The following is a 24,097-nucleotide window of genomic DNA, read 5'->3' on the forward strand; positions in this document are numbered from 1 at the left end:
TACCCAGCAATGTGGAAAATTGCCCAGTTATGTCCTGTACATAAAAAGCAGGACAAATCCAACCTGGCTAATTACCACCTCGTTAGTCTACTCTTGATCATTAGTAAAGTCATGCAAGAGGTCATCAACAGTGCTATCAAGCGGCACTTACTTAGCAACAACCTGCTCATTGACGCTCAGTTTGTGTTCCACCAGGGTCGCTCAGCTCCTGACCTCATTACATCCTTGGTTCAAACATGGACAAAAGAGCTGGACTCCCGAGGTGAGGTGAGAGTGACTGCTCTTGACATCAAGACAGCATTTGACCGAGGTTGGCATCAAAGAACCCTTGTAAAACTGGAATCATGGGAATCAAGGGAAAACTCTCCGCTTTTTGGAGTCATAACTAGCACAAAGGAAGACGGTTGTGATTGTTCGAGGTCAATCATCTCAGTTCCAGGACATCACTGCAGGAGTTCCTCAGGATAGTGTCCTAGGCCCAGCCATCTTCAGCTGCTTCATTAATGACCTCCCTTCCATCATAAGGTCAGAAATGGGGATGTTTTCAGATTGCACAATGTTCAGCATCATTAGTAACTACTGAGATACTGAAGCAGTCTATGTCCAAATGCAGCAAGACCTGGACAATATCCAAGCTTGGGCTGACAAGCAGCAAGTAACATTTGCACCACAGAAGTGCCACGCAATGACCATCTCCAACAAGAAAGAATCTAACCATCACCCCTTGTCATTCAACGGCATCACCATTGCTAAATCCCACACTGTCAACTTCCTGGGGATTACCATTGACCAGAAACTGAACTGGACTAGTAATATAAATACTGTGGCTGCAAAAGCAGGTCAGAGGCTAGGAATCCTGTGGTGAGTAGCTCACCTCATGACTCCCCAAAGCCTGTCCACCATCTACAAGGCGCAAGTCAGGAGCATGATGGAATACTCTCTGCTTGCCTAGATGAGTGCAGCTCCAACAACACTCGAGAAGCTTGACACCATCCAAGACAAGGCAGCCTGCTTGATTGGCACCACATCCACAAACATTCACTCCCTCCACCAGTGGCACATAGTGGCAGCAGTGTGTACCATCTACAAGATGCACTGCAGGAACTCAACAAGCCTCCTTAGACAGCACCTTCCAAATCAAAAACCACTACTAGCTAGAAGGACAAGGGCACCAGTCAGATGGGAAAACCACTCACCATACTGACTCAGAAATATATTGTCGTTCCTTCACTGTCGCTGGGTCAAAATCCTGGAACTCCCTCCCTAACAATTGGGGTACCTACACCTCATGGACTGCAGCGGTTCAAGAAGGCAGCTCATCACCAACTTCTCAAGGGCAATTAGGGACAGGCAATAAATGCAGGTCTAGCCAGCGACGCTCATATCCCATGAATGAATTTTTTAAAACTCCCAGTACCACGCACAAGTGAGTATAGAAACAAATGAATGAAACAGATGAACGCGTGGCTGGAAAAATGGTGCAGGAGAGAGGGCTTTAGAGCCTTGAGTATGGGGACCAGTTCTGGGGAGATAGAGTCTGTACGGGCCCAATGGGTTGCACCTAAATAGAACCAGGACTGAATTTTTGTAGGGCGATTTGCTAGTGCTATTGGGGAAAGTTTAAACTAACTCGGGAGGGTGTGGGAACCAGGAGATGATAATAGAGAGGAATACCAAGGTGCACAGAATACTGGGAGAGATAGATAGCACTAGAGTAGGGAATAGTAAGTTAATAGGTGGGGTCAGAGTAAGGGAGAAACTAATAAAGTCTACATCAGAGTTACTGTGGAAGTATGTGGTAAACAAGATTGGAGAGTTACAGGTGCAGATTGCCATGTGGAAGTATGATGTTGTTTTTCCTGATATATATTTAATGACCTAGACATTGGTGTACACAATTTCAAAATTTGTGGATGATACGAAACTTGGAAGCATTGTGAACTGTGAGGAGGATAGTGTCAAACTTCAAAAGGACATAGCCAAGTTGGTGGAGTGGGCGGAAAAATGGCAGATGCAGTTCAAAGTGGAGAAATGTGAAGTGATTCATTTTGGTAGGAAGAACATAGAGACACAATAAAAAATGTAGGGTACAATTCTAATGGGGGTGCAGGAGCAGAGGGACCCAGGTGTATATGAGCATAAATTATTGAAGCTGGCAGGACAGATAGTAAAGCATACAGTATTAATAAAGGCAGAGTACAAAAGCAAGGAGATTATGTTGAATTTGTATAAGACACTGGCCTCAGCTGGAGTATCATGTGCTGTTCTGGGTGCCACACTTTAGGAAAGAAATGAAGACATTGGAGAGAGTGCCAAAAGGATTCACAAGAATGGTTCTAAGGTTGAGGAATTTCAGTTACAAAAATGGATTGGGGAAGTTGGGACTGCTTTCCTTGGAGAAGAGAAGGCTGAGAGGAGATTTGGTAGAGGAATTCAAGATCATGAGGAGTCTGGTCAGAGGAGACAAGGAGAAACTGTTCCCACTCAAGAAAGGATTGAGGCAGAGGGAGCACAGGTTTAAAGCAATTGGCAAAAGAGGCAAAAGTGACATGAAGAAAACCTTTTTCACACAGCAGTGGTTGGGGTCTGGGAAGCACTGCCTGAGAGTGTGATGGAGGCAGGTTCAATCGAGGCATTCGAAAGTGATTGAGACTGTTACCTGATAAGGAAGAAGGTATAGGGTTACAGGGGGAAGGCAGAGAAATGGCATCAGGTGAATTGCTCATTTGGAGAGCAGCTGCAGACATGATGGGCCGAATGGCCTCCTTCTGTGCTGTAACAATTCTGTGACTCTGGTCTAACATGGAGGCAGCTGCTATGAGGAGTCAACCGCTTCTCACAATCGGTGAACACTTTGGGAGGAATCGTCCGTGCCCGCTGGTGTCACATTCGGTGGTGTGGGCGGACAATATGGCGAGAAAGCCAAAAATTGGTTTCACATTGCTGTGAAGCCAGTTTGCAATCGTCCACTCAGCCTGTGGATGGTGGTCCGTGTTCCCCTCCACCAGATGTTGGGAACTTCATTGTAATACATCAGCGTATCATTATAAGGCCAGCCTGCCGGACTCCTCCCCTGCTTTGGATCATCTGTCCACGTCAATGGGAAAACATGCTGGTGCAGAACGCATCTTGACAACTGTGATGTGCAGAAGTCGGGACTTACCACCAGGGCCTTGCTCACATCATGGACATCCGAGGAGCAGAAGATGCTGGAGCCCAATAGTAACGACACACTGGAGGAATGTCCATGGCATGCTGGGTGGATTCTCATGGACATGGCTCTGCTGTGAAGCAGGGCACAGAGGTTGGAAAATCACCGGTGATGCCACAATGGATCATGGTTGAGGGGATGGAGAGGAAGGTCTAGGATCGACTGGGAGAGGAAGAAGTGTTGGGGGTAGTGAGGTTGGGATGGGAGGAATGAAGGTGTCGGGGGTGAGTGAGGTTGGGAGGAGGAAAGATAGAAACTTGGGAGGTAGGTGTAAGGGATGGGGTGTAAGGTGTAAGGGAAGGACTTCAGAGGTGGAAAGGAGTATGGAGAGGGGTGGAGTCTCGGGGGGAGGAAGGAGTGCGGAGAGGGGAAGGAGCCCGGGTGGAGGAAGAAGTCGGGAAGGGGAAAGGATACAGCTGGAGGAAGAGGTAAGGGTATCTGGGGGGAGTCAGGAAGGGGGAAGGAGTAAGGCCGGAGGAAGAAGTGAGGCTGGAGGAAGAGGTAAGGCTGGAGGAAAGATTCGGGACGGACGAAGGACCAAGGGTAGTGGAAGAAGCAACGGTGTCTGAGGGAGTCAGGAAGGGGGAGGGACTGAGTGAGTGGGGGAGATCCGGGGGGTGGGAGACTAAGGTGGGAGAAGGGGTTCCAGGGAGGAAGGGGTTCTGGGGGGAGGGGTCTGGGGGGGGGGGGGGGGGGGGGGGGGGGGGTTTCCGGGGGGTAGGGGTCTGGAGGGGGAAATGTCCAGGTGAACGTGCAAGGGAGGGGACTGATGGGTCTATGACTGCCTCCTGAGGATAGGTGTGGTATGAGAAAACGGTGAGAATGACCGAGGGCAGAGCGAGGCAGTAGGGTGAGAGGGTGAGGTTTCGACAGTGGTGGTAGAAGGGAAGGCGAGGGTGGTTTGTGGGGATTTGGAGGCAGACACGGACTCTGGGGGTGAGAAGGAGGAGGTCAGGGAGGTAAATGTGGATGTGGGTAGGATTTTTGGGAAGGAAGGGAACGTGCACGTTCATGGGACATCTCTGAACGGAAAGGGTAGTGGCTGGTAAGTCACGGAGGGGAGGTGAAAGGTGATGTCAAGGGAGTCAACTGTGATGGGGGAAAGAAATGGGTGACTGGGGGAGGGCAAAGGACAGGGGGAGCGAAAGTAAAACCGAATTAGCACCATGTTGTCCAAATCAAAAGTGAAACGACCATCGTGGTGGGCGAGATCAGGTGCTGCATGGGAGTGTGATCATTGGGTGGGCGGAGATGCAGGTCAACTCAAATGGACAACTGAAAGCAAACCCCAGCAGGCAGCATTGAAAATGCTCAGGACATTGAGAAGAGTGAAACGTGAAGGTTCCACATGCGTGGGAAAACTATTGCAACAAGGCTCCGAAAGGCCCTGCCACAGACACACTTCTTCCTCCAGAATCACTCGTGGGCCGGCTATTCCCTCTGTGGTGACAGAGGACAGGGTTGAGGGGCTCACAGGAAAAGGAGTCTTGGAGGGAGGGGACAGCCTCTGAGATTCCTGAGTGGATGACCCAGGGGCGTCCAGTTGCCGCTCCTCCTCCCTTCAGGTGCCCGAGGGCCCCGGCCTGATTCATTGAGGGGAAGGAGCACCTGGAGGGATGCTGAGGTGCCCCATTTCCCTCTCAGGTTGCCACTGCAGGAACTCACCCATGGCTTCCACAATGGAGTGCAGATCTGCACGCGTCTTCATTTTCCGCTGGACCAGGGTCTCCATGGCGTCCACCATCTTCCACATGACACCTCCATACACGCACATGTGGGCACCTCTTCATCAGAGAGCAGGCGGACGCATTCCTCCGACTCCTGAGCCACTCTATTCAGCGCTTCCAACAGCTCTGCATGATGTCCTCCTGCCTTCTGCTGACTCTCCACGATGAGTTGGAAGGCCTAATCCAGAGGCTCGTCATCTGACTCAGACCTCACAGATGCCTCTTCCCCAGCAGTCCTCTGAGTGTCGGGGAGCTCGGCTGAACCTGCCTCCTCCTGCTGTGGACACATATCCGTGCGGTGACCACTAGATTGTGAACCTGACCCTCCTCTAGATCTAGGTCACACCGAGCTGTGTGCCTCTGCGTTGGTGGAGGGTGTGGGTAAGTGTTGTGATGGACCTTTCACGCTACTTATTTCCAGCTCTTCAATGGAGGTGTCCTCTTGGCTGGAGGTGAGGACATGGATGGAGCTGAGGGACTGGTTGGCTGAGGATGTCGGTCGCTTGGCAGAGCTCCCTGTGAACCAAAGTAGAGATAATTAGTGTGTGGCAGCAGAGTCAAAAGCAGGAGAGAGAGCACTCACATTTGCATTGATGAGGGATGATATGGTGTAGGAACCTTACGAGGGTGTTCGCCGTCAACCTCACTATCGCTGCAGGCAGGGTCCACATCCTCACCAGTCAGTGCGATGGCACGCTCCTCAAACTGAGTGAGAGTCCTAATGTGGGCCACTCCACTCCAGATCTGGGACCTTTCTCTGCTGATGTGAGCAGGCTTCTCCTGCGTGGAAACAGATGGAGAGAGTGTAAGCAGGACACATGGCACTGCCTGGAATGTTTGTGTGGTCAGCAGAGCCATGGACAGGATGAGGATGCGAACTGGAGAGGATATGAGCCTGATGGAGATGGGAGAGAGTTAGTGGTGTTGTCCTTTGAGGTGTGAGATCCCTGTGGATGTGTGATGGATTTGTGAGTGTGTGAGTTGAGAGTGATGAGAAGAGTGAGTTACCTTGGCGGAATAGATGAGACCATTCATCCTGTAGCAGCACTGTGTAGTTGTCCTCCTTTGCAGGGCATTAGCGCTGACCACCGCTGCCACTGCCTCCCATGCTGGATCAGTGATGCAGCTGCCCATCCTGCAGCCAGAGTGGGGGTAGAGGACATCACGGCGGGCCTCCATGGCATTCAAAAGATACTCGAGGGACGCGTCACTGAACCTGGTGGCTGCAGTCTTCTTGCCTTTCAGAGCCATGTCTTCCGTGTAGCAGATGTGGGCTGGAAGCACTGAGAGGTGTACACGCGGCTGGACTTTAAATATGGCGCCTGGCGTGATGAAGTGGCGAGGTGATGGTGTGGCGGGTGAATGAGAGCCTGCCCGCCATCAAAACGTCATGTTTCCCGGGAATTCATAATTAATGTGATGTGTTTGGGACGATATGGTGTGAAAAGCTGCCATTGCGACCGGAAGGTAAAATGTTGTTTTACCCGCCCGCTACTGCACTTGGTGCAAATCTGGAATGATTCCGCCCTTAGTCACACCTGGATAGGAAGTAGAAAGGTGCGGTCAGGCCTAAGGGGGAAGCTCGGTGCTAAAATAAAATATTATTTCTGTACACAAAGTCTATTATCTGAACACATTGTGCTTTGTGGTTTATGGCTTTGATCGTCAGGGAAGAGAGCACTCATTTGTGTCCTCATTCATCACATTTTACTTCTTTTTAGCTCTGAAGAAGAGTCATACGGGCTCGAAACGTTAACTCTGTTTTTTTCTCTCCACAGATGCTGTTAGACCTGCTGACGAAAGCATCGAGTGCCCCCCTACATTACCTGTCCCCCATCTACAGACTGCAGATGCTTCCCCTGACTGTGACTGTGCCATCTGCTGCCCAGTGTCAAGCCACAAAACCCCAGGACCGATGTGTGTGAGGGGGACTGACCACGCTCTGTGCATGACTGATACAGGACTGATAGGCCCTCCCCCTCCCTGGACTGGGTCTTGGACAGGCGTGCCAAACATAGCCCTATAAATTGTGGCACAGATTCACAGGACTGCCTTTGCTTTCTGGCCCTGACTAATTTCTATTCCCCCCCCCACTCCTCCTGTCAATCATGTGTCTCTGTGCTCTCTTCCCCAGTCATCCCCCCGCCACCACCAGTCAGTCATGTGTCTCTGTGCACCCTTTCCCCCGGGCCCCATTGCCACCCCCTTCCCATTGGTTTCGCATGGTAAGCCTTGGCTCTGATCTTGCCCTTGAGTTCCCACAGGTCTTGCCTTTGCAACCTTGGCACAGAGCTGGAGCAGCCACAGACGCAGCCTAGTGAAAGGTAGGTGAAGGCTGCGCACACATACTTCAAGGTGACAAGTGAAGTGGAGCTTGCCAGGTGCACGTCACTTAAATCCAGTCGTGAATCATGCCAGTCAAAATAGCCGCCAGTGTAGTCTTTTGATCTGGAGTGAGGGGTGTGATTCTGGTGAGCTAGGTTTTTAATGAGTATTCATGATATTCAAATGAATGCATATGCAGTCCCTGACATGGTGCAGTGGGCTGCACAACCCACCATGAAAGTCGGGAGGGGAAAATCGCGAACTATTTTTGCGCTGACGGGAAACTGACTTTTGGTTGTTCTTCGCATTTTCCTGTCCTGCCCACCATGATGCCCAACACTGACGGGACTGGAAAATTCCACTTGGTGAAGCAGTTTGTGGTAATGTTCCTGCTGAGCCTCAAAGTTATAGAAGATGTGTGGTACAGGAAGACTGGGAGAAAAGGGAAGAAGTTATGCGAGATTGCAAATTTTATCCTACAAATTCTTTTGGCTTAGAACATTTCCATGGTAAATGCAATAAGGTCCTTGGAGAAGAACCAGGTCTGCTATCTGAAAATCCCAATGGCATTTGTGGCTTTCTAATGAGAGTTATGGTGACACTGTTCACAATATTATGTTGGGAAAGGGAAAAGGGCCACATTTTCATCACTTGCATTACCAACATGGATCATCCCTAAGCCATCTAAACCCTAGGAAATGAAAAGCAAGCTTATGCAACTTGTCATCATAATTTAACCCATTATGTCCTGGGCCATCTTTTGTTGTGTACCTGTTGGTTCAAATATTTTGGTCAGGCAGTATACAGACTCTTAATATACCTCATATTGTACACAATTAGTGCTATATTTTGCTCTGTGTGTAATTACATAATTCTTTTTAGTAAGCTACCTATTGCGGACTCCCCAGGTTTAGTAAAATCTTTTAACTTTACTTTTACACAGAGAACAAAATTAACTCAAGAGTTTTGCAAAGCTTACCAGTCATTCCGTAACACTCTGGAAGCGTTGTGGCTTAGAAATAATTGAAAAATGTTATTCCCAAAACAGTCTTTAGCACACATGGGAATAAATATAGCTCAAGTAATAGTTTATGGGTGTTTTTTGAAGATCTGAGAATATAATAACGACCTTTACAGCAATAAGTCCTTGCACCACATTTGGCCCTTTCCAACTTAATTGAAAGGTTATTCCTTACAATTTTACACTTAGTCATTTTGCCTTGATTAAATGACCAAGGAATTATTTTCCTTTTCATTTAAAGGGATGTGAATTTTTTATCTGTTTAGTCTTTAAAATGCTTAATATTTTAGGATTATAGGAACAGGAGTAAGCCATTCTGTCCTTTGACCCTGAAATAGAAATGGCCAGACTGCCCTTTGGGCCAGTTCAACCTTTCAATAATCATGGCTGATCTTTGCCCTGAACTCCAGTATCCTGCCCAATCTACATACTCCTTAGTTCCCATGGTATCCAAAACCCTATCAATCTGTAACTTGAAGGTACTCAATGGCGGGTGAATTGAACATTTAACCATGATCACATCTTTGTAAACTCTGTGCTGTTTGGTCAGGTGCTCTATTAGGTAAATATATTCAGCAGGTATCTGGTGTGTATTACCTATTTATGCATCCATAGATCTAAAAATTGAAATACAGAAGTCAATCTATCTAATAATGTTCTGAAGCCCTTCAATGCCTGTGTTAAATGCTGATGAATATTAATAAGCTGAAATTTCATCATATCTGGAAAGAGGAAATGAGCGATCCATGATTGGTTTTAAAGGTATTACTTTGAATTGAAACCTCCACCTAACAGAGGAATGCCCAGGTGGACAAGCAAGCTGAACAACTTCATAGTTAAAATTGCAGGTGAAGGTGAACTTTAACAAATTCAATAAACAGACTAATGTTTCATAATACAACAAAAACAAAAAATGCTGGAAAAACTCAGCATGTCTGACAGCATCTGTGGCGAGAAAAAGAGTTCACGTTTCGAGTCCATATGACTCTTCTTCAGAACTAAAGAGAAGTAGAAATGTGTTGAAATATATACTGTTTAAGGGGGTTAAGCTGGATAGAAGGCCTGTGATAGGTGGAGGCAAAGGAGAGATTGCGAAAGCTGTCATAGACAAAAGGTCGAAGGGGTGTTGATGGTGGTGATACTGGCTAAAGGAGGTGCTAATGGGGACATTAAGAGTAGAAAGCAGGATGAACAAGTGACAAATGGCCCTAGTGGGGGTGGGGTGGGAGGAGGGGACATTGTGGGAAAAAAGATCAAAATAGGCTAAAAGGTGGGGATAAAACAATGAATGGAAATAAATTTTAAAAATAATAATAATAAAAACAGGTGAGAAAAAAATATGTATATAAAAGTTAAAAAATAGATATTGAAAAAATGGAATCAAAAAGGGGTGAGGATGGAGGAAAGAGTTCATGATCTGAAGTTGTTGAACTCAATGTTAAAGGGAGGACGAGGCAACCATGACTGACAAGGGAAGTCAGGGACAGCATAAAAGCTAAAGAGAAAGCATACAAAGCATACAGAAGAGCAGTGGGAAACAAGGGGATTGGGAAGCCTACTAAGACCAACAGAGGACAACTAAAAAAGAAATAAGGAGGAAGAAGATTAAATATGAGGGTAAACTAGCCAGTAATATAAAAGAAGATTGCAAGAGTTTTTTTTAGATATATAAAGGGTAAGAGAGAGGCAAAAGTGGACATTGGGCCGCTGGAAAATGACGCTGGAGAAGTAGTAGTGGGGAACAAAGAAATGGCGGAGGAACTGAATAGGTACTTTGCATCAGTCTTCACAGTGGAAGACACGAGTGACATCCCCAAAGTTCAAGAGAATTGGGGGGCAGAGGTGAGTATGGTGGCCATTACCAAGGAGAAGGTGCTAGGAAAACTGAAAGGTCTGAAGGTGGATAAATCACCTGGACCAGATGGATTACACCCCAGAGTTCTGAAGGAAATAGCTGAAGAGATAGTGGAGGCGTTAGTGGTGATCTTTCAGGGATCACTGGAGTCAGGGAGGGTCCCAGAGGATTGGAAAATCGCTAATGTAACACCCCTGTTTAAGAAGGGAGTGAGGCAAAAGACGGGAAATTACAGGCCGATTAGCCTGACCTCGGTCGTTGGTAAGATTTTAGAGTCCATTATTAAGGATGAGACTTCAGAATACTTGGAAGTGCATGGTACAATCGGGCAAAGTCAGCATGGTTTCATCAAGAGGAGGTCATGCCTGACAAATCTGTTAGAATTCTTTGAGGAGATAACGAGTAGGTTAGACAAAGGAGAGCCAATGGATGTTATCTACTTGGACTTCCAGAAGGCCTTTGACAAGGTGCCGCACAGGAGGCTGCTCAGTAAGATAAGAGCCCATGATGTTAAAGGCAAGGTACTAGCATGGATAGAAGATTGGCTGTCTGGCAGGAGGCAGAGGGTGGGGATAAGGGGGTCCTTCTCAGGATGGCGGCCGGTGACTAGTGGAGTTCCGCAGGGGTCAGTGTTGGGACCACAACTTTTCACCTTATACATTAATGATCTAGATGAAGGAACTGAGGGCATCCTGGCTAAGTTTGCAGATGATACAAAGATAGGTGGAGGGACAGGTAGTATTGAGGAGGCGGGGAGGCTGCAGAAGGATTTGGACAGGTTAGGAGAATGGGCAAAGAAGTGGCAGATGGAATATAACGTGGGGAAGTGTGAAGTCATGCACTTTGGTCGGAAGAATAGAGGCATAGACTATTTTCTAAATGGGGAGAGAATTCAGAAATCTGGAGTGCAAAGGGACTTGGGAGTCCTAGTCCAGGATTCTCTTAAGGTTAACATGCAGGTTGAGTCGGTAGTTAGAAAGGCAAATGCAATGTTGGCATTTATTTTGAGAGGACTAGAATATAAAAGCAGGGATGTGATGCTGAGGCTTTACAAGGCTCTGGTCAGACCACATTTAGAATATTGTGAGCAATTTTGGGCCCCGTATCTCAGGAAGGATGTGCTGGCCCTGGAGAGGGTCCAGAGGAGGTTCACGAGAACAATCCCAGGAATGAAAGGCTTAACATATGAGGAATGTTTGAGGACTCTTGGTCTATACTCGATGGAGTTTAGAAGGATGAGGGGGGATCTGATTGAACCTTACAGAATACTGAAAGGCCTGGATAGAGTGGACGTGGAGAAGGTGTTTCCATTAGTAGGAGAGACTAGGACCCGAGGGCACAGCCTCAGAGTAAAGGGAAGACCTTTTAGAACAGAGATGATGAGAAACTTCTTTAGCCAGAGAGTGGTGAATCTATGGAATTCATTGTCACAGAAGGCTGTGGAGGCCAGGTCATTGAGTGTATTTAAGACCGAGATAGATAGGTTCTTGATTGGTAAGGGGATCAAAGGTTACGGGGAGAAGGCGGGAGAATGGGGTTGAAAAACTTATCAGCCATGATTAAATGGCGGAGCAGACTCGATGGGCCGAATGGCCTAATTTCTGTTCCTATTGTCTTATGGAGTACTGAACGTTCAGCATCAGAGAGGGGAATGTCAGGGGGTATGGTGAATACACGGCCAGGGCTGGGATTAGAAGATGGGGTGGGGTCAATGGGACGGGAAGAGGTTAATGTTTCATAATGTTAGCTTTAAAAGGCCTTCAGAATAGAATAAGTAATTGAGGTAAATAGTCAGATCAATAGACAAATGCTAGTGAGTATAAAAGATAATATTTTTTAATATTACATATTGGCTTGGATTTTGTCAGAGAGACGGGAAGAGGTGGAGGGTCTTGGATGGGCGTTGGTATCAATGAGTTGTTGAAACTTGCATTCCTTAGCACCTGAAAGAAAGAGACAAAGTTTCTTATTCAAGCATCGGATGAGACAAAGAATAAAATGAAACCGGGGTCAAGGATGCTTAGGGATAGGGTGAGTCGGTGCAGCTGGAGGGAGAGGTCAACTGTGTTCATATAGCAGCGCATGGCACTGGTTGTGGATCTCAGGATCCAGCGAGAACAGCAGTCCGAAGAGCGTTGTATGTCCCGGAGATACCTGTAATTTCCAGCATCTGCAGTTTTTTGCTTTTACCTGTAATCCTGGGTGGATTCAAAACATGGGGGATGGAACTTCAGTTGGAATCCACGTGGGGTATGTCGGAGACAGAGACAGTCACCAAGTAGCGTAAGGGTATGAAACTGAGTTCTTTGCTGAGTACTGAATGTTCAGCATCAGAGAGGGGAAGGTCAGGGGTATGGTGAATACACGGCCGGGGCTGGGATTAGAAGACAGGATGTGGTCAGAGGGACGGGAAGAGGTTAATGTTTCATAATGCTAACCTTAGAAGGCCTTCAGAATAGAATAAGTAATTGAGTTAAATAGTCAGAACAATAGACAAATGCTAAACAAAAACAGAAATACCTGGAAAAACTCAGCAGATCTGGCAACATCGGCGGAGAAGAACAAAGTTGACGTTTTGAGTCCTCATGACCCTTCAACAGAACTAAGTAAAAATAGGAGAGGGGTGAAATATAAGCTGGTTTAAGGTGGGGGGGGGTGGGGGTTGTAGGGACAAGCAAGCAGTGATAGGAGCAGATAACCAAAAGATGTCACAGACAAAAGATCAAAGAGGTGTTAAAGGTGGTGATATTATCTAAAAGAATGTGCTAATTAAGAATGGATAGCAGGACATGCAAGGTACAGATAGCTCTAGTGGCGGTGGGGTGAAATAAGACTAAAAGGGCATAAAAGGTATAGATTTAAAAATAATGGAAATAGGTGGGAAAAGAAAAATCTATATAAATTATTGGAAAAAACAAAAGGGAAGGGGAAGAAACGGAAAGGGGGTGGGGATGGAGGAGGGAGTTCAAGATCTAAAGTTGTTGAACTCAATATTCAGTCCGGAAGGGGGATCATTCCCTCCGTGACACCCTGGTCCATTCCTCCATAACCCCCACTCCTTAACCCCCACCTACGGCACCTCCCCATGCATACGCAAAATATGCAACACCTGCCCCTTCACTTCCTCTCTCCTCACCGTCCAAGGGCCCAAACACTCCTTTCAAGTGAAGCAGCATTTCACTTGCATTTCCCTCAACTTAGTCTACTGCATTCGTTGCTCCCAATGTGGTTTCCTCTACATTGGAGAGACCAAACGCAGACTGGGCGACCGCTTTGCAGAACACCTTCGGTCTGTCCGCAAGAATGACCCAGACCTCCCTGTCGCTTGCCATTTTAACACTCCACCCCACTCTCTTGCCCACATGTTTGTCCTTGGCTTGCTGCATTGTTCCAGTGAAGCTCAACGCAAACTGCAGGAACAGCACCTCATCTTCCGACTAGGTACTTTACAGCCTTCCGGACTGAATATTGAGTTCAACAACTTTAGATCTTGAACTCCCTCCTCCATCCCCACCCCCTTTCCATTTCTTCTCCCTCCCTTTTATTTTTTCCAATAATTTATATAGATTTTTCTTTTCCCACCTATTTCCATTATTTTTAAATCTATACCTTTTATGCCCTTTTAGTCTTATTTCACCCCGCCCCCACTAGTATCTTGCATGTCCTGCTATCCATTCTTAATTAGCACATTCTTTTAGATAATATCACCACCTTTAACACCTCTTTGATCTTTTGTCTGTGACATCTTTTGATTATCTGCTCCTATCACTGCTTGCTTATCTCCACAATCACCACACCCTCAACTTCTCTCTCCCCCCGCCCCCCCACCTTAAACCAGCTTATATTTCACCTTTCTCCTAACTATGCTTCAGTTCTGCCGAAGGGTCGTGAAGACTCGAAACATTAACTGATTTCTTCTCCACCGATGCTGCCAGACCTGCTGAGTTTTTCCAGGTAATTCTGTTTTTGTTTTGGGTTTCCAGCATCCGCAGTAGCTTTTAGCTTTTTGTTTTTATCTCTGTGTTTAATTGACTGCCACCTCTCTTCAAGAAATGCCCTCTCTGAAGAAGTACGGTTCTGTTCTCCGACAGGATTTCCGCCTGTCTCTTCTGCCCTGCTCACCTTCATTGCTTTCCATTTCTCTCCTGGTGTTTGACAAGGTGTTTACTAAAACCCGCTTTCACAGCCATATCTCCTTTCTCAGTGAATTATCTGCTCTTATCACTGCTTGCTTATCTCCACAATTACTACACCCTCAACTTCTCTCTCCCCCCGCCCCCCCCACCTTAAACCAGCTTATATTTCACCTTTCTCCTAACTATGCTTCAGTTCTGCCGAAGGGTCGTGAAGACTCGAAACGTTAACTGATTTCTTCTCCACCGATGCTGCCAGACCTGCTGAGTTTTTCCAGGTAATTCTGTTTTTGTATTGTAGTGGCTTGCTCTGTTCACAGACACCACAGATTCCCGATAGGAAGCACCACAATGGATCAGATGCCTAACGACAGCAAGTTGCTGCTCAAAAGCCCATGGAAAATCTGTGGTAATCTGTCAGCATAGTGAATGGTGAGCACCATACCTTTGCCAATGATTGCAAAACAACAACTGGCTCATTCTTCAATCGGAAGAAATGTAGCTTCAATCTGGAAGTAGAGGAGCAGCTACAACTAAAGATGAATGTGTTTTTAATCTTTGGTTGCAACCCCAGCTGATAAGAAGAACATGTTTTCTTTCTGGTGGCATAAAGATCCTAGAACTTGAATCAGCTTGCCTTGAATAGTTTCACCATTATTCTCAGTGGATGTGGGCACAGGGGCCAAAATTGCTGCTAATTTGGCACTCAATTGGAAATCTCACAGAAAGACCACGTGATTGACTGCTCTGGGGCGCTTAAATGAAAGATTTGTGCTGTAGAAAATGTTCTTCTGAGGCTCAGGTTAAGGCGTACTGTTGGAGTTGAATAAAATGAGCTTTACACTATAGCTAGCTGTCTCGCATCTTGTCTGAGAGTGTTTGACAGGGGCACTGCGTTTTGCTATTTCCCTACACTGATATGTCAGATGGCTCACACCATTTGATGAATGCATCAAATAATGACACCATATCACCTATATGCAGATTTGAAATGAATGTTGGCAGTAGATTGGAGATCTATAATGCTGATATTCAATAGCCAAAGGCCAAATAAGCAAACAAAATTTCTCCAATCTTTTCTCAGAACGCAAATGTCTAACATTAGACATTAGCCTTGTGGCTGAAACATGCCCTTTCTAGTTTAGTGTCGTTTGCAAATTTAACCAATTCTAGTCAGCTTCTGAATCCAGCATACTGACATCAGTTAGAAATAGCACTGGTTTCAACGCTGATCCTATCGGTACAACCCAGTCAGAATTTACTCACCTCAACATAATTCCTCCAACACGGGTGCCTCTCTCCGTCAGCCAGTTTCTTATTATAAAAGATTTGCCCCGAATCCTCAGTAAATTCGAATGAGGAAATTCCTGCAACCCTCCCAGGAAATCCAACCCAGTGTCTTTCATTGAAAGCACCTGTGACGCTAGTTTGCTAGGGCCCGCTTGTCAACACTGCTTTTTAGGAAAACGTCCTCTGAGGAGCGATTATCAGAGGGAGAGAAAATGACACTAAGCCACAATACGGAACAAGTGACCGAGAGTCTGGTCAAAGAGATGGATTTTAAAGAGTTATTACATGTCTGCCTTTACTGTGAACGGGAATGCTTACAATATTCAACTTGTAAATGATTAAACAGGGCATGGCTTTCCTTAAAAACATCAATTCTTGAACTTTGGAATTAAATAGGATAGCAGGATCCACCCACTTGGCCTGTGCTGACTGTCAAGTCTCATTCATTGAAAGCGCACGACATGTTGCTCAGGGATACAGGCGTAAATATCTCTCCCAGTTTAAGCGGGCTGGTGAGCGCGCCTCACTTTTTTACGATCATTTCCAACTCTCAGCCGCGATGGTCAACAGCTCCATAATACACAGTCGATATTGGGCAGGACGCGGTCAAGCGGCAGAGAGCCGCATTGGAGTCGATGGAAACTGCCTGCCTCTGCCAGCTGAAGAGCTGAGCACCCCCGCCCCGCCACCTTCCGATAGCGCCGCTCACTGACAGTCCCGAGCACAGCAGTCCAATGAAGGAACTGCAGACCGGCCCAGTGGGGCTGAGCTGAAGAGTTCTCTCAGGCATTTTCAAACTCTCCAGCGCCGCTTTACTTTCGGAAGTGACCCCGTTGCCCTGTTTGCTGTGTGTTTGTGAGCGAGAGACAGAGAGACAGAGACAGACAGACAGAGGTAAGCTGGAGGGGGCAGGGTGTGCAGCTGGTTTAGTCGATGCCGTCCGAGGAACTATGAAATGACAAGAATGTGAGTAACAGTGAAACTAATCGGCCGTGGGAGGTTTCACTGGGATTCATCTCGATCATGTTGTCAGATCATGTCAACCATATATATATATATAGATAGATGTGAATCCCATGACCTCCGGGTAAAGGGGGCGATCAGACCGCTCACACGTGCACTCCCGTCTGGGATGGGGGGGGTCTCTCGTACTTGGAAATGTTTCAAGTTGCTCTTACAACGGTTCTGTTCTGCTGTCACCCGATCACAACTCCTAGATTGTCATAGCGTCCTTACAGCACAGAAGGAGGCCATTCGGCCCACCAAGTCCATAGTTGTACTGTCAATAAATCAAATGTATTCAACGACTCACCCACCCACCCACGCACGTCCCCGTCCCAAAAGATAGAAAAATGTTTACTTGGGTCAGTTTCTTCTTTACCCCGGGCACGGTAGAAGCTGGTTATAAAGCTGGTTCATCCAATAAGCACGCTGGAAAATAAGTGAGTTCGTCATTTGCCAAGAATGACAGGAAAGATTATTGTCTGACTGTAAGTGCTAAATGTCCTAGTTTTCACTTCCGCAATGTCAGAAACTAGAAGTTAGATACAACATCAACACACCCTCAACTTCTCTCTCTCCCCCGCCCCCCCACCTTAAACCAGCTTATATTTCATCTTTCTTCTAACTATGCTTCAGTTCTGCCGAAGGGTCATGAAGACTCGAAACGTTGACTGATTTCTTCTCCGCCGATGCTGCCAGACCTGCTGAGTTTTTCCAGGTAATTCTGTTTTTGTTTCACAACATCACATAGTGCGTGCTGTTTGACTGTGGCACAGCCTGGTTCCGCGCCAGTTGCTTCCTCATTCGGTCCCCCCCCCCAGCCCCCAGGAAGGGAAAGGTTACTTTTGTTCAGAAATGTGTGAAATCCCCGTGGCTCGCTTTATTTTGCACCTAATCTCCTTCGTATTTGTTTCTTTAAAACGTGCAACGTGTTATTAGGATTTTCAATCGGCTTCTGCCGAAAATGCGCGCATTGATAAAATAAATATAGTTAAACATATTTTATAAAAGTATACAGACACCAAGAGCTGTGCTCCAGAGGTGAGGACCCCTGCATCATTGTGGTTTCAGGGAATGCCGATGACACAGAAGCTAATAGGGTTGGGTGTAGAGAGCGTCCGGACCCTCCCACGGCTGAGGCATACCGAGAGCAAATAAAGATGTTTATCGTTTGATAGTGCAGAATTTGAGTTTTGCAGAAAAAAGAGACATGTCGAAGCTCTTCGTCTTCCACTCATCAGGACACTTGGCAAAGTTACCAATATAAGGGGAAAACAACAATTTATACATTGTATACCAACATAATATACATTGTATAAACTGTTGTTTTCTCCTTATATTGGTATTTTTGCAACGTGTCCTGAGGAATGCAAGATGAAAAGCTTTGACATATCTCTTTTTCAGCAATACTCAAGTTTTTGTGGTTGTTGGAAGTCAATCATCTCAGCCCCAGGGTGTGATTGCAGGAGTTCCTCAGGGTAGTGTCCTAGGCCCCGTCACCTTCATCTGCTTCATCAATGACCTTCCCCACAACATAAGGTCAGAAGTGGAGATGGTCGTTGAGGGTTGCAGTGTTCAGTACCATCCCTGACTCCTCAGATACTGAAACAGCCCCTGTCTGCATCCAGGAAGACCTGGATTTGAGCATATGTTGGCTATGGTTGCTAACCCTCCCGGGATTGCCGGGAGTCTCCGGGATTCAGCATCAATCTCCAGATGGCCAAGGAAAGCCTTCCGGGAAATTTTAAAACAATAATTTTTGCTTTGCAAGCATCACCAATCACTGCACCCCACTCCCCCACCCCCCCACCACCCAAACCAGGAAGGATGGTCCTACAGCCTTGCTGGGAAATGTAGTCTCTTTATCCCTGCATGGCAGACAGTGGGGAACTGGGTAGCGAGCAGACTACAATTCCCCGAGAACACTGTGGCTGGGTGGGGTGGGGGGAGTTGGGGTGGTGTAGTGATGTGACTTGTCAAGTGAAATGCCAGAAGTTGAGGTAAAAGTTGTGAGTAGTGGCTGGATACAGCTGTGACAAGGGTAAGTAGCAGCTCAGTTGAGATTGAGATTTCTTTTGCTGCTGATGCTTCCAATATGTCTCCCCTACCCCTCCTCCTAACCCCCCTGAAAAGTAATGGAATGCTTTCCATTCACCTGTACGAGCATGGTTGCAAAACACATCCAGGAAAAAACAGGCCATTTGATTGGCCTAATCATCACCTCATGGATGTGGTGTATACTGCCTATAGGCTGCACTGTAGCAAATCTTTGGCAGCACCTCATAAAATCCGCAACCTGCACAATATAGAAGAATAAGGGCTCGGAACACATCATCTCCAAGCTTCTCTCCAAATTACACATCTTTCCAACTTGGACAAATGTTGCCATTCCATCATCATTGGTGGGTCAGAATGGTGGAATTCTCTACCTCACCTTGCCACCTGAACTACAGCAGCAGTTCAAAAAGTAGGCCCACTGCCACCTTCTCAAGGTTAAGCAGGGATGAACAATATATGCTAACCTTGCTAACAATGCTGACATCCTGAGAAGGAATAACAACAGCTTTTTAAAAATAATTAATAATGGAGTTTTATTTATGCAAAGGCTTGATGTTATCATTGCAATGCATTGTCATTTAATTCATGTTAAGATAAAAGGGAATCCAAAGGCCTTTTAGCAGCACGTTAACAGTAAAAGGACCAGTGAAGACATTGCATTGGTGTTTACTGAAGAAGAGAACTTTGCCAAACCTAAGGTAAACGGGGAGGTTGCCAGGATACTGGATGAGATAAAAATAGAAAGAATGATAGCACTTAAAGTGGATAAGTCACCCGGTCTGCACGGGATGCATCCAAGTTTGCTGAGGGAAATAAGGGTAGAAATTGCAATAGTGTTGACCACAATCTTCCAATCCTCCTTAGGTACAGGGGCAATGCCAAAGGCCTGGAAGATTGCAAGTGTTACACCTTTGCTCAAAAAAGCAGAGGAGGATAAACCTGGCAATCATAGGCCAATCAGTTTAACATCGATGATGAGGAAGCTTTTAGAAACAATAATCTGGGAGAAAATTACCAGCCACTTGGACAAGCAGGGCTAATAAGTGAGAGCCAGAACAGATTTGTTAAGGGCAAATTGTGTTCGAGTAACTTGATGGAGTCTTTTGATGAGGTGACAGAGAGGGTGGATGAGGACAGTATATGGACTTGAAATAGGCATTTAATAAGGTAGCACATGTTAGGCTTCTTAGCAAAATTACAACCCGGAGGATAAAAAAGGCAGTAGCAGCACTGATATAAAATTGGCTAAGGGATGGAAAACAGAGAGTAGTGAATGGCTTTTTTCAGACTGGAGCATGGTACATAGTGCAATTCCCAAAGGTTCAGTAATAGAACCACTGTTGTTGTTGCCGTAATTAAAGACTTCAGGCAGGATTTTCCTAGCCCAGGGAAACTGGGTTAGAGGCAGTGAGGGTGGGGGAATAGAGGAGAAGCCATGTCAGGACAGCACTCTGACACATTCCCAACATCGGGAGAGCATTCCCAGGGGTGGGCTGGGATTAGGATTGGCTACCTGCTGAATGGAGGCGGGCAGTCAATTAACATCGATAAGGTCCGAATGATGGGCAATATCACACCTTCACCGGCAGGCTGGGAACCCATCAGAACCAGAGGCTTCATGCCCCAACAAGAGGGCCACGGGCAGGAAAGGCCGCACCCATGGTCCAAACATTTCCCCTAGAGGTGCATCCCCTCCGCTACTAGAGGTTAATGACTTCCCCCTCAAATTTCTTTACTTGCATCCATATTTCTGAGGGTGTCTCCAGGTTGAGGTGCCCTTGTGGTTTTCAACCTGCCTCAGCAGCATCTATCTCTCCTGGTATGGCTGCAGAGCCACCCACCATCCTTAATAGGATGGCAAATTCAGAGCCTGCCTCTGAGAAGATTGCCAGCAAGTTCAGGCTCAGGATCCCCACTGTTTGTTTTGTATCTTTGCACACACTTTTTGGTTTGGGGAATAATCAGTTGGCTCATCATCAACCTGTTGAACCATATCACAAACACTCCTTTTGTGGCCAACAAGTCCTGGAGTGGGACTTGAACCCGGAACTTCTGGCTCAGAGGCAGGGATGCTACCTGCTGCACCACAGAACCACCCATTGGGCCCCCCGGTTATTTTTCGCCTCCAGCCTAAATAGCTGTGGGCCAGCCAGTGTTCCTGTCGGAGGGGTTCCTCCTGACTTTTTAGCCAGTGGGGGGTGTTGTGGGGTGTGGTGAACCTGGCGCCTTGTATACGTCAGCCCATGGAGTACAAGATCAGGATTTCACACTTAATCTAGGAAAGCACTAGTTCGACCCCAGCTGGAGTATTGAGTCCCATTCTGGGCACCGCACTTTAGGAAAGACTTTGGAGAGGGTACAGCAGAGTTCTACTAGTTTACAGTCGTGGTTACAGTTCCATTTAGAGACTGGAAAAGCTGAGGTTGTTTTCCTTAGGACAGAAAGGAAAAGAGGAGATTTGATAGAGGTGTTTAAAATCATGACGGTTTTAGGTACAATTAATAAAGTGTAACTAGTTCCAATGGCTGAAGGGCTGATATTCAGAAGGCAAGATTTAAGATGGTTAGCAAAGGGACCAGAGGTAACATGAGGCAAAACTTCTGTACTCAACAAATGGTTAGGATTTGGAATGCACACCTTGATAGGGTGGTGGATGCAAATTCACTATAGTAGCCTTTAAAAGGAAATTGAATAAATACTTGCAGGAATAAAGAATTACAGGGATATGGGAAAAAGGCAGTGGAGTAGGACCAATTATTTGTGGAACCCAGCCTCGAATTGCTGGGTCAAATGGTCTCCTCCTACTATTCTATGCTTCTATGAATGTATTTAATCTGTAAAGAAAACTTGTTAAAATGAAGTTTTGTATGAGATCACTATTCTAAATGATGCCTAAATTTGATTATTGCGACAGCTGATGATGTTTTTCTATTTTTTCAGAATGTTTTGCAAATGTTTCCCTATAAAATTTCAGCTGAAGAAGATGCTTTTGCTGTCCTTGACCTTTGCACTGCTCGGCCTATTAAAACTCTACTACAATCACATATTGGTCACAGAACCACAGAAAACTTGGTTAGTGGAACCTTTCTGGAGCACCTCCCAATTTGTGCGGAACAGAAAGAACAGCAAGTATGTGCATCTTAAGCTTGAAATAAATTGTACTGCCATCTACGAGTCCAGCTCGGTGGAAGTGGGTAAAACTTTGGAAATACGGAAGGGCAATATTGTTGATCTGGAAGATGAAGATGTTGAGTTGATGACATCTGACTGTGCTCAATACCTTTCCCAAAGAGGATATCAAAATAAGCTAGTCTCAGAAGAGGAAAAGGAATACCCTTTGGCATTTTCTATGGTGGTTCATAAAGATGCTATTATGGTGGAAAGGAGCTTAAGAATGATTTACATGCCCCAGAACATATACTGCATTCATTATGACCAGAAATCCTCAAACTCATTCAAAACTGCCATAGACAACTTAGCCAAATGCTTTCCTAATGTGTTCATTGCATCAAAGTTGGAATTAGTACACTATGCTCACATCTCCAGGCTACAAGCAGATCTCAACTGCCTGTCCGATCTTCTCCAATCTTCAGTCCAATGGAAGTATGTCATCAATTTGTGTGGTCAAGATTTACCATTGCGGTCCAACTTTGAATTGGTATCTGAGTTGAAGAAGCTGAATGGAGCTAACATGTTGGAATCTATGAAGCCCAGCGATACTAAAAAAGAACGATTCACGTATCGCCATGAACTTCAAGATAACTCAAATGAGGATGAACAGGTGCCTTTCAAAACTGACGTTGTGAAGGAACCTGCCCCCCACAACATCAAAATATTTACTGGCAGTGCCTATTTTGTTTTGAGTTATGACTTTGTCAAATACATCACTCATAGTATAGTGGCCAAAGATTTTCTTGCCTGGTCTGCAGATACCTATTCACCAGATGAGCACTTCTGGGCGACCATGGTGCGGGTGCCTGGGATGCCAGGTGAGCTTTCCTGGCCTGAGGCTGAAGTGACAGATTTGCAGAGTAAAGTGAGGCTGGTAAAGTGGAGCTACCTGGAGGGGGCACTATACCCACCGTGCACAGGCACTCACCGCCACAGCGTCTGCATCTATGGTTCTGCTGAGCTCAACTGGCTCCTTAGCTATGGCCATTGGTTTGCTAATAAGTTTGACTCCAAAGTAGACCCTGTATTAATAAAATGTTTGGAACTGAAGATTAGCGAACGCCAGAAACATTGGATAGAATTGACTCCTCAAATGTTCTACGTTTATGAGCATGGTGAAAACTTTTGGGGCTGAAGGAATGTAGCATTTTGTGCCAAAAGTATCCACCAGCTTAAGCTCAAAAGGTGAATACCAAATCAAATGATATTATTTCCAGCCATGTGCAGAAAATCTTGGTCAATGGTTTTATAAAGTGTAATATGAAAACAAATACTTGTTTGATCAGTTGGACTAGTTTGATACAATTATTGCTAATGGACAGAAGGCGCCAATTATTGAAGTGTTTCACATCACTTTTATTCTACATGTGAATCTGATCCTATGATGGTTCATGGGCCAATTGTATGATGGAGAGTATACTACACAGCCAATGAAAAGAATATGGGTGACATCTACGATCAAATTTTCTTGTTCCATGTGTTCTCATGTTCAGTATATGATCCTCTGCTGTCCTCAATCCTGACACAGTAATAATGCCATGCAGCAATGGGGTGTATCCTGAGACTGCAGATAATTAAAAAATCTTATGTAAAATCATGCAAGCTGAAGATTGGAGGGTGGGCTGGTAGGGTTAATAATAAGATGCACACCAGAGAGTGGGATCTAAATATGCCATTGTCAGTATTTCTGGCTGTGCTTAAACTAAACAGAGGTTGCTTCCTGGGGAAATTGATGTAATAATGTAATCCATTTTATAATTCAAATATTTCTTACTGAATGTTTTTAAATAATTTATGGCTTTGGTTACGTGAAATGTTTTGGCAATATCAGGTTTTCTGGCTAGCTCAACATCTAAGATGATGTTGCGCAACTTCATCAATGTCAAGCCACTGCAGTGTGCATCTGACACTAGCCTATATAAGAGGATCTCTCAGCAGCAATCAGGTCTCAAGTAAGTTGCGCTAATCTGCTTCATATGCAAAATAGAAATATCGAGAGCCTTCACTGTGTAGCATTTATTTAAATTGTTTTCTTTTTAATTCAGTGTCGGCAGGGGGAAGGAGGGAATAATTTTATCTGAAGGTTCAATGTGGTGTAAATATTGTAGTGCGATCAAAAAAAGGATTTTATCTGATGTGATTTTATGACCACACATATGTGAGAACATCAGCAATGGATGCTTGGTGAGGCTGGGTTGTTCACTGGGTTGAACATTGGCTTGCCAGTATCTGTTGTTTATTTGATTTCCGCTTTCACCTATGACACCTGGAATCAGCCCAGGTTGCTGGGGTGGAAGTCTCTCT

At 45.8% G+C, this 24,097-nt stretch overlaps 1 protein-coding gene across 3 annotated transcripts in view; it reads left to right on the plus strand.

Moving 5' to 3' along the window:
- Positions 1 to 23,798, plus strand: part of LOC144693742 (beta-1,3-galactosyl-O-glycosyl-glycoprotein beta-1,6-N-acetylglucosaminyltransferase 4-like) — a 497,013-nt gene extending 473,215 nt beyond the window's left edge. Inside the window, exons 1-2 of one of the 3 annotated variants that reach the window (XM_078563726.1) lie at positions 7,140 to 7,262; positions 21,563 to 23,798. In XM_078563726.1, the coding sequence (XP_078419852.1) occupies positions 21,564 to 22,928 (1,365 nt within the window). In that variant the 5' untranslated portion in view covers positions 7,140 to 7,262; position 21,563 and the 3' untranslated portion in view covers positions 22,929 to 23,798. Of the gene's footprint in view, positions 1 to 7,139; positions 7,263 to 18,570; positions 18,606 to 21,562 lie in introns of those variants that run through there. The other 2 variants (XM_078563735.1, XM_078563717.1) reach the window with 2 other exon arrangements.
- The last annotated feature ends 299 nt before the right edge of the window (positions 23,799 to 24,097 follow it).

This window comes from Cetorhinus maximus, chromosome 2 (assembly GCF_964194155.1).
Source record: "Cetorhinus maximus chromosome 2, sCetMax3.hap1.1, whole genome shotgun sequence".
Taxonomy (NCBI): domain Eukaryota; kingdom Metazoa; phylum Chordata; class Chondrichthyes; order Lamniformes; family Cetorhinidae; genus Cetorhinus; species Cetorhinus maximus.